The 19204-nt window shown below is 42.5% G+C and overlaps 1 protein-coding gene across 2 annotated transcripts in view; it reads right to left on the reverse strand.

Annotated features, from left to right (window-relative positions):
- The window catches only part of TTBK2 (tau tubulin kinase 2), an 85212-nt gene that overhangs the window by 7893 nt on the left and 58115 nt on the right, over positions 1 to 19204 (reverse strand). For both annotated transcript variants that reach the window (XM_072115648.1, XM_072115649.1), the window contains exons 7-11: positions 11491 to 11556; positions 11203 to 11295; positions 10306 to 10431; positions 2797 to 2954; positions 1459 to 1675 (exon numbers count right to left, since the gene is read on the reverse strand). In XM_072115648.1, the coding sequence (XP_071971749.1) occupies positions 1459 to 1675; positions 2797 to 2954; positions 10306 to 10431; positions 11203 to 11295; positions 11491 to 11556 (660 nt within the window). The remainder of the gene's footprint in view (positions 1 to 1458; positions 1676 to 2796; positions 2955 to 10305; positions 10432 to 11202; positions 11296 to 11490; positions 11557 to 19204) is intronic.

Genomic DNA, 19204 nt, shown 5'->3' on the forward strand with positions numbered 1-19204 from the left:
GGCTGTATACTACTGAGGGCAGGCTGTATACTACTGAGGGCAGGCTGTATACTACTGAGGGCAGGCTGTATACTACTGAGGGCAGGCTGTATACTACTGAGGGCAGGCTGTATACTACTGGGGGCAAGCTGTATACTACTGGGGGCAAGCTGTATACTGCTGGGGGCAGGCTGTATACTACTGGGGGCAAGCTGTATACTGCTGGGGGCAAGCTGTATACTGCTGGGGGCAAGCTGTATACTGCTGGGGGCAATTAATTACCCGGTAGCACGAAACAAAAGTGTAGGTCATTTCACATTCAATTAGCTGCATTATGTTATACACAAGCAGAGGTCACACTAACATTTTTCCAGAAGGGTAAAAATACTCCTCTCACCATTTTTGAGGAGTTTTTTTTTACCTGAGGAGGAGTATGAAAATTTCAGTAATACAGCATGCGCACACACACACTAGCTGCGCGCACACACACACACACACACTCGCTGCGCACACACACACTCGCTGCGCACACACACACTCGCTGCGCACACACACACACTCGCTGCGCACACACACACACACACACACTCGCTGCGCACACACACACTCGCTGCGCACACACACACTCGCTGCGCACACACACACACTCGCTGCGCACACACACACACTCGCTGCGCACACACACACTCGCTGCGCACACACACACTCGCTGCGCACACACACACTCGCTGCGCACACACACACTCGCTGCGCACACACACACTCGCTGCGCACACACACACTCGCTGCGCACAGAACGTTGCACACTCAATCACACACCACACACTGCACACTCAATCACACAGCACACACTCACACAGAACACTGCACACTCACTCTCCGCTCACACAGCACTCACAGAACACTGCACACAGCACACACTACACTCACAGAACACTGCACACACACACTCACAGAACACACACACTCACAGAACACTGAACACACACACTCACAGAACACTGCACACACACACACTCACAGAACACTGCACACACACACACTCACCGCACACACTACACTCACACAGAACACTGCACACACTCACCCAGCACTGCTCTTGGGTCCCGTCGATCACAAACGCAGGAAGTTGCGGGCAGGTAGAGATGGAGTAGGACAGGGAGCAGAAGCTTCGCGCTCACATGTCTCCCCCGGGGCCGGTGCTATCACTCCGGGTCTGCTGTAATCGCGCTGACTTTTCCCTCATTTGCAGCGCACGCTGAACCGCTCAGCCTGCGCGCTACAGGGAATAGATGCCAAGCGTAACTTTACGCATGCCAATTATTTTTGTGGGTAATGGCGCCTCATCACGCGTCTATGACGCGTGGTGAGGCGTTAATGCGACCTCTGTACACAAGTAATGTAACATGACTTGTAAGAATTATAGATGTTGATGAGAGACTTATAATTGCTGCTTTTGTAGTTTATTGAGATTAGTACCTTGCAAATTCCCATTTTAATTTTATTCCGGTTGGCATCCATCTCCTCCCAAACATCTTTCTCCTGGGGACGCTGATGACTAGGTGATCCTGGAATCCTCTCCGGAGAAACCATAATGGGGAGTCCATTTTCACCATCGCTGAGCTGTTCATCAGGGAACACTTCATCCGTGTTCTCACGCAGCAGATCTCCTTGGACATGTGACGCATTTGCAATACTAAACAAAGAATTTACATTCAAAGTTGTTTGAGAATTTTTTTTTTCCTAAAACACACATACTTCCACATGTTGATATTCCAGCCCATCTCCATTCAAGTGAATTGGACTAACTGACACCAAGGACAAAGACAAGGACAGGAGTGGTGGCCTTTCTTGATCAATAGCAGATCCTTTTTTGTAGTTATTTAAACCATAAGATTTTGAGCACATTGCATGAGAAGAAGACAAAATACGACTTATGAGTAATGACAATCTCTAACTTATAATACCACATTGCCTTTTTTGCACAATTAATTGGGGGTGGGCGCTCTTATTTGTAGTTTAAAAAAGCTGTATGCAATTTTTTTAACTCCATTTGTATCAATGGAACTTTTCAAAGTTTCTAGTTACAGCTGTGGGTGGACAGGTAAATTTAGTTTACTTTAAAACAATAGCTGCACTATATTTTGCAGTTCAGATAAACAAAGTTTTGTCACCATTTAAATTAAACCATTAAATTAACCCACACGAACTAAACCATATCTGAAAACTGCAATTATACATCCGCAAAACTATCCCTATATTGATCCTCCCCATGCCTGTAAAGTTGACTCACCATCTATGCATATTCAAGCTCTTCCAGCTTCGTGACCGACAAGGGACCTGCTTTCTCTTCTGTCAAGTCAGCTCTGCTACATCATTAAGCACTCCAATTAGGAATGAGAAAGCCATTCTGTGTATGAATGTGTGTGTCTGCCTTGCTGAAGAGAAATCAGATTGTCACTAATCCTTCTCTCAGGATTTCTCTTTAGCAAGTGCTTTCTCAACCCTCCCTCAGGAATTCTCTTTAGCGAGTCACAAAGGTATTTTTCTGTATCAGGAAGCATGAGATGAATATGCCAAACTCAGCTCAGAGGAAGGAGGATGACTGGACTCACATGGGGTCACTAGCATAGATTAATCCATTTTACAAATTGTGGAACTTTACAGGCATAGAGATAAAAAATATAGGAGATAGTTGTTAAAAGCTGCATGATAGCAGTTTTCAATTATATGTTTAGTGAGAGTCGATTTAACTGACACGTTCCCTTTCAGTGCACTAAAGAGTAACTAAGTAGTTATGAAACTCCCCAGACATACCCGATAGCAGCAGGTGTCAGGCGGGTGTGAAGTTGAGGAGTAGTTGATGTGGTTATGGTAGTTAATGAACCGTCCAAACCGCTCTTCTCCCAATCAAATGGATCGCTCTCCACAACACCATAGGTCTTCATACTGCTGTCGAAAACAGATATAAGAAGCTGGAAAGGAATGAAAAAAAAATAATTGAGAGGATAGTGCATATAAACATAGAGGATAGACATATAAAACCAATTAACTTATAGCTGAAGTTATACTTGGTAAAAAATGGAAGCAGTAACATGATGGTCTGACTTCTATACATTATTATATACTTTGAAGCTGCTTCATAAATGACCCTCGGGGGCTTTTCGAGCAATTGTACTGTATCTACCTCTAAGAGTGTTTCACAGCCACATCACCTGTAAAAGCTCCACACCGTCTTCCCTGAAGCAGAATGAGGTTCTGGCTCTGTATACCTTTTCATCTCTTACACACAAGGAGGCTGGGCACAGTTCTGACATGATGGACATAATGTGATCCCCCCCCCCCCTGCCTTTCAACAAAATGAGTGAGATAATTGCTGCAGTGGTTACATGGAAACAGCATCTACTATAGTGTAAACTCCAATTTTAAAATGAAGAATTAAAGGTGATGTTTGCTTTAGGAGTTTATTTTTAAAGGGAACTTGTCACCACATTTGCACATATACAGCCAGTGACAGGTTCCTATACAGCTCTATTAACTGACTGACCCCCTTCTTTTAGCTAAAAATAGTTTCGTTTACATCCACAGAAATCACCTTTTATCTAATATTCACTGGCATTAGAGAGGGGCGTGTCCTGCTCAGCCTGCCCCTCCCATCTAATCCTCCTTACTGGTCACAGTTCATGTCATGTGACCAGGATGACATCATCTCAGGGCCTTTAGCTTTATACTAATAGCAAACTGTACCCCATGCATGTATCTGACCACATGAAGTCACAGTAGCCTCCATGGACTTCTACTCCTCTCCAGCATCTATGGAGGCTGCTGTGATCACATGTAACCACATACATGGTGTACAGTTTGTTATTCTTAGAAATCTGAAAGACCAGCGATGATGTCACTGATCACAAGTCATAAATGTAACATAAGGCAGCGTGAAAAAGATTGACACAATATTTCCCATCTGTACATAGAGCTTTGTACGTAGTAGAATATTAGCAGGAGTACAAGGAGGTAGAACAGGGATTTGAAGAGACACAGAGCTGTCAGTCAGAAGAATGGGGCGTGGCTCACTGGTATCTCCGACTCTTCTCCTCTCAGGAGAGTCAGAAAATCATAAAAACATACTTAAGGTACAGGGCCTCACTGGCAGATAATTTTAGGTGACATAGGGAGGACTTTTAACCCTTTATCAGGCATTGTTAGTCGGGGGGGGGGGGGGGGGACGGCAAAATCTGGTGACAGGTCCACTTTAAAAGGTCCACTGTTGAGAATGCTCATCTATATCTATCTATATCTCTCTCTATCTATCTATCTATATCTATCTATATCTCTCTCTATCTATCTATATCTCTCTCTATCTATCTATATATCTCTCTATATATATCTATATCTATATACACTCCCTGGCCACTTTATTAGGTACACCATGCTAGTAACTGGTTGGACCCCCTTTTGCCTTCAGAACTGCCTCAATTCTTCGTGGCATAGATTCAACAAGGTGCTGGAAGCATTCCTCAGAGATTTTGGTCCATATTGACATGATGGCATCACACAGTTGCCGCAGATTTGTCGGCTGCACATCCATGATACGAATCTCCCGTTCCACCACATCCCAAAGATGCTCTATTGCAGCGATGGCGAACCTATGGCACGCGTGCCAGAGAGGGCACGCAGAGCCCTCACTTCTGGCACGCGGGTCTTTTGAATTTAACTCAGCTTTAAGCATTATCGGAGCCGCGCTCCGATACTGCTAAAAGCCATGACAGAGCAGGGCGCTGACACTGCCTGCTCTGTCTGATCACTGGAGCGCACAGGATGGTAAGCGTCCCAGCGCTGGCAGCATAATGATGTCATTACGCTGCCAGCGCTGGGCACCTTACTCTGTGTGCAGAACGGAAGAAGCCGGAGGAACGCGGAGTCTGAGGTAAGTTTATTTTTTTTATTCAGGGCATAATATACCAGCAGGAGGGATGATTTCCTGCTCGCTCCCGCCCCTCCCCTAAAACTCCGCCCGCAAGCTGCCGAATCTGCCAGCACAAACTGCGCCCGCAACCACAAGCCCTTCCCCCGCCCGGACCCCAGCCCACTATCGCAAACCAACTATTGCGAACCACCCTGCCCGCAACCACAAACCCCACCTCGGCCCAAACCTCCCCCGTTACCGCAACCAACTCCGAGCGCTACCAAACGGCCCCCCCGCCCGGATTCCGCCCGCAAGACACTCCGCCCACTATTGTAATTCGCCCGCCCAAACTCCGCCCGCTCTCGCTACCCCCCCCTACCCACTCCAACTCCGGTCACTGCACCGCCCCATCACCCCCTCCCCTGGAACTCATGCCTCGTAAACCCACTGCCCAGATCTCCAGAAGCCGGATTAACATCCCCCCTCCCCCCCCCGCAGCCCTAACTCTGGCCACCCACCCTCTGCCCATCTGCCCATCTACCCTACCAACCCCCCCACCCCTCCTCCAGAACACCAGACACCTGAACTTTTGCCCGCCACGGCTGCCGCCTTGGACAACCAAAGAGCAAGTAATATATGTATTTATGTATATACATATTATATATTTATATGTGCATTTATATATAGCTGTGTAAGGGCTTATTTTTTCGTTATTTATTATTCCATGTTGTGTACTAGGAAGCTGGAAAAAAATGGTGAAAAAAAGCATTTGCATCGCTGTCTTGTGGGATTAGATTTTAATACTTTCGCTGTGCGCTCTAAATCATTTGTCTCCTTTATTCTTTGGTTCGGTAAAATCACAGTGATACCAGATTTGTAGGTTTTATTGTGTTTTAATACTTTTTCAATAATTAAAACAGTGTACGAAAAAGAAAGTAGTTTCGCCATCTTGTGACGCTAATAACTTTAGTGCACGGAGCTGGGGAGGGGTGATTTTTGGCTTAATGAGCCGTTGTTTTCATTGCTACCATTTTGAAGACTGCGTGACCTTTTGATAACTTTTTATTACTCTTTTATGTGATGTAAAATGGTGTAAAAGTGGCGTTTCAGTGTGTATAGGACTGCTGCCTCTTCCTCAATGTCACAAGTATAGGAGTTTTGAAATGCGAATAAAACGCAATGGGAGGGAAGCTTCCTCTGATCGGGAATGTATCATTTTATTGATTCTAAACTAAACCGTCAGTTTTCTGGTTAAATTGCCGTACTGGCACTTTGCGATAAGTAATTAGGTTTTGGTTTGCAGTTTGGGCACTCGGTCTCTAAAAGGTTCGCCATCACTGCTCTATTGGATTGAGATCTGGTGACTGTGGAGGCCATTTGAGTACAGTGACCTCATTGTCATGTTCAAGAAACCAGTCTGAGATTATTCCAGCTTTATGACATGGCGCATTATCCTGCTGAAAGTAGCCATCAGATGTTACAGGGTACATTGTGGTCATAAAGGGATGGACATGGTCAGCAACAATACTCAGGTAGGCTGTGGCGTTGCAACGATGCTCAATTGGTACCAAGGGGCCCAAAGAGTGCCAAGAAAATATTCCCCACACCATGACACCACCACCACCAGCCTGAACCGTTGATACAAGGCAGGATGGATCCATGCTTTCATGTTGTTGACGCCAAATTCTGACCCTACCATCCGAATGTCGCAGCAGAAATCGAGACTCATCAGACCAGGCAACGTTTTTCCAATCTTCTACTGTCCAATTTCGATGAGCTTGTGCAAATTGTAGCCTCAGTTTCCTGTTCTTAGCTGAAAGGAGTGGCACCCGGTGTGGTCTTCTGCTGCTGCAGCCCATCTGCCTCAAAGTTCGACATACTGTGCTTTCAGAGATGCTCTGATGCCTACCTTGGTTGTAACGGGTGGCGATTTGAGTCACTGTTGCCTTTCTATCAGCTCGAACCAGTCTGCCCATTCTCCTCTGACCTCTGGCATCAACAAGGCATTTCTGCCCACAGAACTGCTGCTCACTGGATGTTTTTTCTTTTTGGACCATTCTCTGTAAACCCTAGAGATGGTTGTGCGTGAAAATCCCAGTAGATCAGCAGTTTCTGAAATACTCAGGCCAGCCCTTCTGGCACCAACAACCATGCCACGTTCAAAGGCACTCAAATCACCTTTCTTCCCCATACTGATGCTTGGTTTGAACTGCAGGAGATTGTCTTGACCATGTCTACATGCCTAAATGCACTGAGTTGCCGCCATGTGATTGGCTGATTAGAAATTAAGTGTTAACGAGCAGTTGGACAGGTGTACCTAATAAAGTGGCCGGTGAGTGTATATCTATCTATCTATCTCTCTATATCTATCTATCTATCTCTCTATATCTCTCTATCTATCTATCTATCTCTCTATATCTCTCTATCTATCTATCTATCTCTCTATATCTATCTATCTATCTCTCTATATCTATCTATCTATCTATCTCTCTATATCTCTCTATCTCTATCTCTATCTCTCTATATCTATCTATATCTATCTATATCTCTCTATATCTATCTATCTATATCTCTCTATATCTATCTATCTATATCTCTCTATATCTATCTATCTCTCTCTATATCTATCTATCTCTATATCTATCTATCTATCTATCTATCTCTCTATATCTATCTATCTCTCTATATCTATCTATCTATCTCTCTATATCTATCTCTCTATATCTCTCTATATCTATCTATCTCTCTCTATATCTATCTCTATATCTATCTCTCTATATCTATCTCTATATCTATCTCTCTATATCTATCTATCTATCTCTCTATATCTATCTATCTATCTCTCTATATCTATCTATCTATCTCTCTATATCTATCTATCTATCTCTCTATATCTATCTATCTATCTCTCTATATCTATCTATCTCTCTATATCTATCTATCTATCTCTCTATATCTATCTATCTATCTCTCTATATCTATCTCTCTATATCTATCTCTCTATCTCTCTATCTCTCTATCTCTCTATCTCTCTATCTCTCTATATCTATCTATCTATCTATCTATCTATATATATATATATACTACAAAGAGTCTCTAGAGGAACAGGTTTGATTTTTCATTATGTACACTTAACGCCTATCCACAGATTAGTTATAAGTGATATTCCAATTTCAGAGAATTAATGTTATTGTTTGTATTTTGAAAAATTACACAATTTTCCAACATACTTTCTGGATCAAATCCTCACAGATTTCTGGATCTCTGCTTGCTGTCATTCATAGTTTTTCATAGTTTACTTCCTGTGGGCAGCATTATGACCATGATCACACAGGTGCACTGCTAGTCAGTATCATAGGGGGAGATTCATTCATTTTTCTGGCGAAGAAGCAATGAAATAATTGCAAATACTTGCATAGTCCTGTGAATTCGCCACCTCCACACCACGTGGGTGTGGAATGGGGCGTTTCATCCGCTGGTTTTCACTCAATACTACACCAGCTCCGAAAAAGTTTTGCTCGCTGGCCGCGCCAACCAGATACATCAAAGGGCCCAAGCCTCTTGATATATCTGGTCAGATGCAGGGGGGGCATGATTCATCTCCCCCATAAGAATAAAGCAGGGCTGTGTGATATAAAAAGCTGTGCACTTGTGTGACCACGGACAGATTTCTGAGCAGAGATCTAGAGGAATTGATACAGAAAGAATATTGAACAATTGTATAACTTTTCATTATTATAACAATAACATTTATTTGCTGAAATGGGAAGACACCATTAAGGTTCAACTGAGGGGATTTCCATTATTATCGAAAAGCACTTAAAGGGGTTGAACAAAGATTGAATGTCATCCTCTATCCGCCGTATAGTGGCTAAAATTCTTATCAGTAAGGGTACAACTGCTGGGACCACCGCCGATCATGAGAACAGATCAGCAATCCAGAGAAAGGGGGTCCGATCTTACCAATGGTTGGAGTGGCAGGTCGAGCTTGTGTCCTGCTGCTCCATTCAATATTACTGGAGTTTTAAAAAATTGTAGAACACAGTGCTCGCAATCTGCAACACTCACAGAGACAGTGAATTTGAGTGTCAAAGATAACCATGTCAGAGATAACCACGGGAGCTGCAGGGGATTTGTAAAATAAGTTTTTTTTTGGGGGGGGGGGGGGGTGTTTACGTAGGCCCGGCACCAGCACCCGGCTAACCCGGGCAAGTGCCGGGGCCCCGGGGTACTGGAGGGGCCCACTCGGGTCCCTGGATCTCCACGGCTCAGCAGGACATCTGCCCCGCTGCCCGGGAGATTCCTTCCCTCTCTCCCTCCTCCGGACACAGATCGCGATGAGAACATGTGCAGTCACTCACTGCTTTACCCGTCAGGAGCTGCAGCATCAAAGGTTGAAGGACCTGCGATGACGTCATGGTCACATGACCTGCCGGGGAGAGCAGTGACCACACAGAGAGACCTGCATCAGTGAGGTGAGGTGGAGACTTACAGGGGCCAGGGAATATACAGGATGAGGGGGGGCAGTGTGTATACAGGAAGAGGGGGGGGCAGAGTGTATACAGGAAGAGGGGGGGCAGAGTGTATACAGGAAGAGGGGGGGCAGAGTGTATACAGGAAGAGGGGGGGCAGAGTGTATACAGGAAGAGGGGGGGCAGAGTGTATACAGGAAGAGGGGGGGCAGAGTGTATACAGGAAGAGGGGGGGCAGAGTGTATACAGGAAGAGGGGGGGGCAGTGTGTATACAGGAGGAGGGGGGGCAGTGTGTATACAGGGGGGGGCAGTGTGTATACAGGAGGAGGGGGGTGCAGTGTGTATACAGGAGGAGGGGGGTGCAGTGTGTATACAGGAGGAGGGGGGTGCAGTGTGTATACAGGAGGAGGGGGGTGCAGTGTGTATACAGGAGGAGGGGGGTGCAGTGTGTATACAGGAGGAGGGGGGTGCAGTGTGTATACAGGAGGAGGGGGGTGCAGTGTGTATACAGGAGGAGGGGGGTGCAGTGTGTATACAGGAGGAGGGGGGTGCAGTGTGTATACAGGAGGAGGGGGGTGCAGTGTGTATACAGGAGGAGGGGGGTGCAGTGTGTATACAGGAGGAGGGGTGCAGTGTGTATACAGGAGGAGGGGTGCAGTGTGTATACAGGGGGGGGGGGGCACTGTGTATACAGGAGGAGGGGGGGCACTGTGTATACAGGAGGAGAGGGGGCAGTGTGTATACAGGAGGAGGGGGGGCAGTGTGTATACAGGAGGAGGGGGGATGTGTCCATGCGGGGGAGGGGGGGCAGTGTGACTACTGGCGGCCCATAAAGGGGCCCACTAGAGCTCTGTCGCCCAGGGGCCCACTAAAACCTGGAGCCGGCCCTGTTTTTACGCACTGTAACCTCCATCAATTGTAATACATTGATACAGCAAACCACATACCTGGTAATCTGGTTTTGTAAAATAGTCCAAACCACTTATGTGTTCAAGAAATACATGAAATTCTGGGGGAAGATGTTTCAACATAAGACGATGTTCATATCGTTCCTTAATGGAACCAACTTGTTCCTGCAAAGGAAACACTTAATGGTTATAACAAAAGTATATTATTGCTGTAAATGCAAAAAATACATAAACAGGCAGTATTAAGGTTTGTACTTCAGTTGAATGTGTATATTGAACTAGTATATTTTATAATTTTACCTCCAGACAAAACATTTTTTTTTGTCCCTCTCACAAATGGATTTTCAAAATTTTCACAAGAACAAGGATTATCAATAAAGCTTCATTACAGACACCTAACAGCTGATCATTGCAGTCTGGGACTAAAGTAATGAATCCAGAGACTTCACCAGACGTCACAGTGGCCAGAGAGGTCCATCTGTAACTAGGGGTCGTCTGTAAGTTGGGTGTCCTCAAGTCGAGGACTGCCTGTATAAGAAGCTATATAGCCATATCAATGTGGCCATAAATGTAGCAACGATTTCATTATGAGCAGGGATACAAAAATATATTTTAAAAAATGTTAAGTGTGAAATCCAAAAAATAAATGTAAAAAAATTCTCATCACCATTTGGTTACTTAAATGCACCTCTATTACTGATGTCAAAGCTTGATTAATGTATGAATGGGTGACCCACCGATGTGATCAGCACATCAGAATGTAAAATGATTTAAAGGAGAGGAAATTTCAATGCAAGACTAGGGAGTAAAATCCTGGCAATATCTACATAAAAAAGGGTATTTCTATTTTTTTACATATCCCTGGACTAACAAGGCAAGTAAAATTTGTTGTGCAGGTCATCGAGTAGATCGAGGGCTCCAGTAGTAAAAAAATACCTTATCTTTTATCTTCCTCCATGGAAGCTGGCCAACTACAAACTCAACCAGCATGTAGAAGAGAGACCAAAGGTCGTCATGGCGGCCCATCTCCTGAAATACAAAAATACAGAGCGTGAAAGATTGGAATTAAAAACTCCAAATATAGTAACAAAGGAGTAACTCTATAGGCTACAGCTAACTAAGTTAATTGTAAAAAGCTATAGTTTATCATAAAAAAGTAGGAGGATAATACAGATATATTGGCAAAGAACATGCACACTGTTCTTTTTGTTCACTTCTACTCACCCTGTTCCTATGTGCGTTGACAGATGCGTACCGTACTGTTCCACGAAATCCAGCAACAGCTCGAGGCTAGGAGTGAAAAGTTAATATTAGACTAAAACCAAGTGCCCATTTTTCATCATGATATCTTTCATCAACATTCATTATAATATTGTAAATGAGTGTAATAGACCACCCAAGCATGGTTTCAACCAACTATTTCCTAAAAAGGAAGGCAGGTGGAAGTTAAAATATAAAATATACATAACCTGCTCTGCCTATCCATTGGGTATAGGTCTTGGCTTGGCAAGAAGTGCAGGCAATCACCAATCCTGATTCAGCTGAGGTCACTCATTGCCAAAGCTTTCCCGTGATCACCTGCATTTCCGGTCAAGCTGAAGACAAAGAGACCAGGAAGCCGGAGCAATGTAAGCATATTATTTTTTAACCTAACCACAGGCTTCCCATAAAACAGCTAAATAGGGAGATCACTAGTATTCATGACCAAGGGCTAAACTTAAAGGGCTGCAGAGAGTGCGATGCACCTGGGACCTAGAGGCTCAAGGGTCCCATATGGTGTCACTTTCCCATATGAGAAGACTATTACTATAAACCATACATTACAGTCGGGGGCCTGGCACAGACTTTGCACTGGGGACCATCAGCTTTAAGTTACGCCACCGTTCATGGCTTATTAACTGGATACAAAGATGGAGGGAATTCCCAAACGTTTGGGTTGGAGTGAATAAACAAACTGAAGTGAGAAGCCTGGAGTCTATATTCTGACCATTCTTAAATATTCCAGTAAAAACTCATGTCCACATTCACAGTGGTCTGCTCACTTGCAGGCACGTCTTCAACGTAAATAGGATTTGTGCCCCTTAAACTATTAATGACCTCTCCACAGGTCAGGTCATTATTAGATGAGTGGAAGGGGTTTGACATCTGAAACATCTGCAGATCTGAGCTATACTATACACTGAGCAAGAATGATACGGTTTAAAGTGTAGCGGCTACAATGAGAGCGGTGCAGAAAGTATATTGGAAAACAGTATAACTTTTCATTACACAAACAATATCAGTCATTTGCCGAAAAAGGACAAACCTTTTAAGGTAGGTAGCTCTGTGTTAACACTGAAGAGGCCAAATCACCTTTAGAAAGGTTAATTAAGATGTATTCTATGCTGCATCATTATTTGAGACTTGTCCTGCTCTATCTTTCTGCGAGTGTGTGGCCGCGCGCCGCTGTTTTCTATGGAGGGAGGAGGGGTCACCTCCTCTCCAGCACACAGAGGAATGAACCCTAAGAAAATGTCTCATCGCCATTATCGCCCGCAATTGGTGCAGGCAGTACCACTAAAATGATGACGTGCGTGCGGACCTGGGTTATTTTAAGCGAACCTGTCATGCAAATTAACCCAACCAAAATAAAGACTTATTAAAAACAATGATTAAAAAGCATTGTCCTTATTCTTAAAAGGTTCCTTTCCAAGACTTCAATGTTATAAAAATCAGTTTGTAACCTCATATTCAGCTCATGCGAGTCCTGCATAGTTAATTTTACTTACATTACCCTGCCTACTTATTCCTGATTGACATGCTATGATATTCTGCTGTATGGAGAGCTCTGTTACATCATTGGGCACATAGTCATGTGACCAGGATGACATCATCATAGGTCCTGTTACATCTGCAACATCTAACCCATGTATGTATCTGATCACATGAAATCACAGAAGCCTCCACAGATGACAGGGAGAAGTAGAAATCCGTGGAGAATTGGGAGGAGCAGAAGTCCATGGAGGTTGCTGTGATTTCATGTGATCAGATATATGCATAGTGTACAGTTTGCAAATGGACATGTGATGATGTCAAATGACATGCTGAGAAGAGGCATAGAACATGGGGAGAAGTAGTTGGGAGGGGCTGGACAAGCATTGTCTGATTCCAGGGAATAGAAGATAAAGTTGATTTATGTGAATATAAGCGAAACAATTTTTAGCTAAAAGAACGTGTGTCATGTAGTTAATAGGGCCCTATGGGAACCTGTCATTAGCTGTATATGTGAATGTGTTGTGACAGGTTCTCTTTAAATCCCGCTTGCTACTTTGCCTGTGTAATTTAAAAACAGTTAAAATAAATGCCAGTTAAAAAAAATAAATCTGTGCCAGCCCCATCACGGGTGTTACTGGTTTGTACCAAAATTTAAATTGGGGTCTGGCCAAACCAGAGTTTCAGCTTGTCCAGTTATCACCACTTATAAGGCATCCAAAACACACAAGACAAATGGAGACCGTCACTACAATGCTTAAGAGCACTTAGTAATTAAATCTTAAATTAAAACTACAGCTGCCTGGTACATTAATTAATAATTCAAGAATAATTAGAATGAGAAGAGTAGAGAGAACAGAAATCAATGGCGCTATGTATGTCGCTATATTTAGCGAACAATGTGTGTTGGCGCAGAGCAGAATTTTGTTTGCCAATATACAGATGAATGATTGACTAATAGCAGCCGATTATTGGTAAGATATACATCTAAAGATAGAAAAGCTTTGCTCGGCTATTTTCAGTGTTACCATTGACTTTAATAAAGTTTAATAAAGCTCAGTTCCAACTACCACTCCCATTCTAGATAACAGTGGTACTGAGGATGCAGGTCTTATCAAATACCTCGAAAGACAAGGGCTGCCGCTTAGAGGGAAAGTAGGATGGGAGTCTGTTCTGTTGGTTTTCAGTTCCTCAGTATAAGGTCCATTGGAAGACCTTTAACCATTACAGGACTCATCCCTTTTTTGTTTTTGCATTTCTGTTTTTTGTTCCCCCCATTCCAGAATTGCTAACCTTTTTATTTTTATTAGTGAAGGCTTGTTAACTGTTGTTAATATGCCGTGCAATGTACTGGAAAGCTGGAAAAAATTCCAAGTGCGATAAAATCAACAAAATAAAAAAATAAAAAAAATCACATTTGTAGCGTTTTCTTGTGGGCTTGGTTTCTATGGCTTTCATTCTGTGCTTTAAATGAGACTTCCTCTTTATTCTTTGGATCGATACGATCACAGGGATAAGAAATGTATATAGGTTTTATTAAGTTTTAGTAAATTAAAAAAATATTTAATCTTTTGTACAAAAAAATAAATAAAAAATTTTGCCAAATTCTGAGGCCAATAACTTTTTCACACTTTGGTGTACGGACCTGTATAAGGTTTCATTTTTTGTGGTACATACTGGTGTTTTAATTTATAGCAACCTATATGACTGTTCGATAATTTTTTATTCAAACATTCATGGATGGAAAGATGGCAAAAAGGTGGCTATTGGGCATTTACGCGCTATCTTCCGTTATGGTGTTCACAGACGGAATTAATCTTATTTATAAATTTGTTTTGATAGAATAATGTGCATGATTTTTACTGTTTATTTAATTTTTATATGTGATCTAGGGAAAGAGGGGCGATTCCAACTTTTAGAATTTTTTTTATTTTTTAAATATTTTTTAAATTTCTTTTACTATTATTTCAGACCCTCCGGAGTACTTTAACCCTACAGGGTCTGATTGCTCATACTATATACTGCAATACTACTGTATTGAAGTATATAGAAATTTTGATGATGATAACTAATAGCCTACCATTTGCAGGCTATTGGATATCATTACACATGGCTCACCTACGGGTTTCTACGAGATTGTAGGTTGCCATGGTAACAGATCAGTAAGAGAGTAAGTCTCACTTTTTACCTAGCTGGACTACACACCAACCGGACCAACCTTGTCATCCCTACCTTTCTCATAACAGGGACGCACAGGTACGGATTACAACTACCCTACATACAGGCTGTATTAGCGGTACTAGTGATCGTCACTACCTCTAGGGTAAGCTTTATTCTTAAATCCCCCCCACATAAAATCCACTATCAAATAACCATAAACGTATGCCTATACCTCTGCCCTTAGAATCAATACCATCTTAGGGAAGAATTGATGCCCTAAGGACAGGACAGGCTAAGACAACACCAGTTAGTTACTTTTGCCTTATTCCATGTTATTATGTGCCACCACTATTGCTATTCCAATATTGAATTATTAACTACTATCGATATTTATGTTCCTTTATATTTTTATACCATCTTGAGCAGAACTGTCATGAATTGAAATTGGTATCCACATTTATGTCTCTGAATTTTTATCTCTGATATGAATTTTAACAAAGTATTTATGTATCTGTTTTTTCTTTTATTATATTATTATATTTATCATTTTTTATATATACTATATTTTTTTTATAACAGAACTCTGTGTAAAAATTGTACGGACCTGAGGAAGGGAGCAGTACGCTCCCGAAACGCATCATCCTCGCATACATCAACACTGAGAAGCGCAGTCATTGGTCCTGATTTTTTATCAACTACTGTACATGGTAACAGATCGCCACCCCCAGATGATGTCACGGGGGCATCGATCGCCCAACCAAGATAGTGGCGCCCATCAGGTGGTAAGTTAGGATCTGTGTTCGGTGCTGGCACCAACTGTGGCGGTAATAGGCAGGTGTCAGCTGTACTATACAGCTGACACCCGCTGTGTAAGGAGAGAGCTCAGCCTGTGAGCTCTTTCATACACACACCCCCCCCTCCCCAACACCAAGATATTATAGTAAGTCGCAGTGCATGTAACGGTTAAAGGAAATCTACCTCCAGGATCAAGATTTTTTTTTTTATCACTTTCTTTTTAATTGTTTTTTTTTTTTAATTTAACAAACATGTATGCATTACTGCACTCATATAATTATAGCTTGATGATACAAATTGTATTATACAGGGTATAAGTACAGGTATACACAAACTTAAACTAAGCACACTACTGGTGGCAGCTAGGCAGATAATCCCAAGGCTATGGAGATCCCCCAATCCACCTACTAAAGCTCAGTGGGTGGAAACACTGAATGTAATCTTACACATGGAGGAATTAAAGGCTAATGATGAGGGTAAGCATGACAATTTCTACAAAACATGGAGCCCCTGGATCTCCTTTAGATCCCAACCGGCCTTGGAAGTCTGGCTACAGACTAGCGACCCAGCATCCTATGGTCCTATCCTTGGATATAAGATAGCCTCTTACCCCCCCCCCCCCTGCCTCCCCACTCACACACCCCTTTTACCCCACCCTCCATGTTGTCTTTCGTCTCTATGTTGTCTGTACATGTTAATTGAGTTATTGTTCATGGTCTCTTTTGTTCTGGACCGTGATAGTTTTTCTCTTTTGTTATTTTTCTGTTCTAATATATTCAATCTCATTATGCACTCAATTCTGTCATTCTAAGCATTCAGCATAATGATACCTCTACTCTTGAATTGCTTGTCATAACTTTTTACACTTGTTAATGTGCAAATTAAATAATAAAAACATTATTGAACCATAAACTAAGCACACTACCGACAGGTCCTCCCAGAGGGGGCACACACACCAGTATGCAAGTGTGCTTGGTTTACAACCCTTGATCCTGCCGGTAGATTTCATTTAAAGTGTACAGTGTTGAGAGTCGGTTGACAGTGTGTTGAGAGTCGGCAGTATGAAGATTTTGGGGCTGGAGGATCCCCTCTTTATTATTACACTTGATGAAGGGTTAAGATGGCCGTGGGCCCAGCGCTGCTGCCCAAGTTGACAAAATTCTAAAATCGCTACAAGTTAAACATTTCAACCATATAATATAAAACGTAATCTGATCAAACAAAATTATGTCTGTCTGGTTTACTAAAATCCAGGAAGGTGAAGGTTTGGCTAAGCGCTGCAAACAACCGGCTGCCAAGTCTAAATAAATTAGCATAATCAGATATGGCGAGATGTTTTGACATATGACAAAATATACGTCCTAAATAAAGGCTCAGAGCATATGCAACGCACTTACATTTTTCCAATGTCATCTCTGTTGACATCCTTCCCACACACCCACCATAATAATGTCAGGAACCCACAGACATGCTGAAGTATCTGCTGTTTGCAATGAGCACCTATGACTAATATTCATCACATACAGAACATGACATGAGTATCAGACATGATACAGGAGAACATGTGGGAACCGCTGCATGGGAGTGCTGGGTGCTACAGGTAATGAGAAGTTATAATGACAGCGAAGATGAAGTGCAGAATAGAGGACGACAAGTAAGTAGCTCAATCCGTATAAAGAAAATGTACAACTAGATCAAAATCTATTTTTCAAACCAATTTCCTTTCTCTTTTTTTTTTTTGGGGGGGGGGGGGGGGTAAATGGGGGGGGATTGAGATTAACCACAGACTACTAAATTACCACCTCCTTTCTGTAGAAGTGACCATTTCCTCCAATTTTACAGATGAAGTGGTCACTTTGCAGTCTGTGCTTGATAACTCCCCAAAAAGGAAATTAATTTGTAAATAAGATTTTGATGATAAGCTCCACTGTGTCTGAGTGCTCATAGGTGGAAATAAGTCACATTTTAAAGAACATCTACCACCAGGATGAAGGATGGTAAACCAAACACACTGACATCTGGATCAGGATCTGCTCTTCTTTAGGCTTCTTATACTCTGTTATTGAAAGAAGACCTGTGATAACACTGCCATGCTGTACAATAGAAAACGCCGGGCGGCGTATGGAGTGTGGGGCGGTCTGGGGGAGAGGCAGCGTTTCGGACCGCCCCCCTCATGAATACGTCCGACCACTTAGTGCAATCCGGTGTTTTCTATTGTACCGCGCGACAGTGTCTGTTTTAGCACTAGGAGCTGCTTACTTTAGTAGTGCTAGTGCTGTTTTTACAGGTGACAGGTCCTCTTTAAGAAAAAAGGCTTTAAAATTATACAAATAAGACTGAGGGGCTCCAGTCTCCATTTGTGTTAATGGAGCCTGGAGTCCTTTGCACTCATTTGCATAATTGTAATTAGCATAAAGAAGAACAGATCCTGCCAAAGGGGGCACACATCAGTATGTCAAGTGTGCTTAGTTTACCATCCTTCATCCTGGTGGCAGATGTCCTTTAAGTAGTAATTAGTAATATCACACTAACAAATGATCCTGGACAGTAGGGGAGGTAATTGGCCAATATCGTCAGTCTTCAGGAGGTGGAGTAATAATAGCTCGGTTTCTTGTACTGTGGCCAACACCAAAAACTACAGCTCAGCTACAATTTAGTTTGGGAGCCTCTGACCCACATATCCACCAAACAATCTGATATTGATGACCTATTCTATTGATAGGTCATGAATATCATTTTTCCTGGAAGGCCTTTCTTTGCAGCTTTCCTTCTGTCAAAAATCACCCGTTTAAAAAGTCATATGCAAATCAACTTAGAAAAGACTCAATTTTATATGAGATTGTTTTGTTTTTTTTAAAGGGTGGTGTCTCTTCAGACACCTCTATCTTGGGATCTATAGCAGCTGCATCCATGGTTCTGGTGTCATTGTAAAGATGGTTTTTCAAAACGCAATCATGGTTGTGGTTCTGTGTGCTGTATAACCACAGATTTGGGCAGTTATAGCACACAAAATCATGATGTGATTTTTTTTTTTTAAAGGTAAGGGTGAGTTAAAAAAGTTAAAAAGACAGAATTCTAGAAAGGACATTTTTACAACCTACCTAAGGGGACAGGAAGTTAAAGTGGTGTAAAAGCTGATGACAGTGTCCCTTTAAAAAAAAAAAACATCAACAGCTTCAATTCTAAAACGAATTAAGAAAGAAATGAAGCTAGGACGTAAAATTTAATTAGT

The sequence above is a fragment of the Engystomops pustulosus genome, chromosome 7, assembly GCF_040894005.1.
Source record: "Engystomops pustulosus chromosome 7, aEngPut4.maternal, whole genome shotgun sequence".
Lineage (NCBI taxonomy): Eukaryota > Metazoa > Chordata > Amphibia > Anura > Leptodactylidae > Engystomops > Engystomops pustulosus.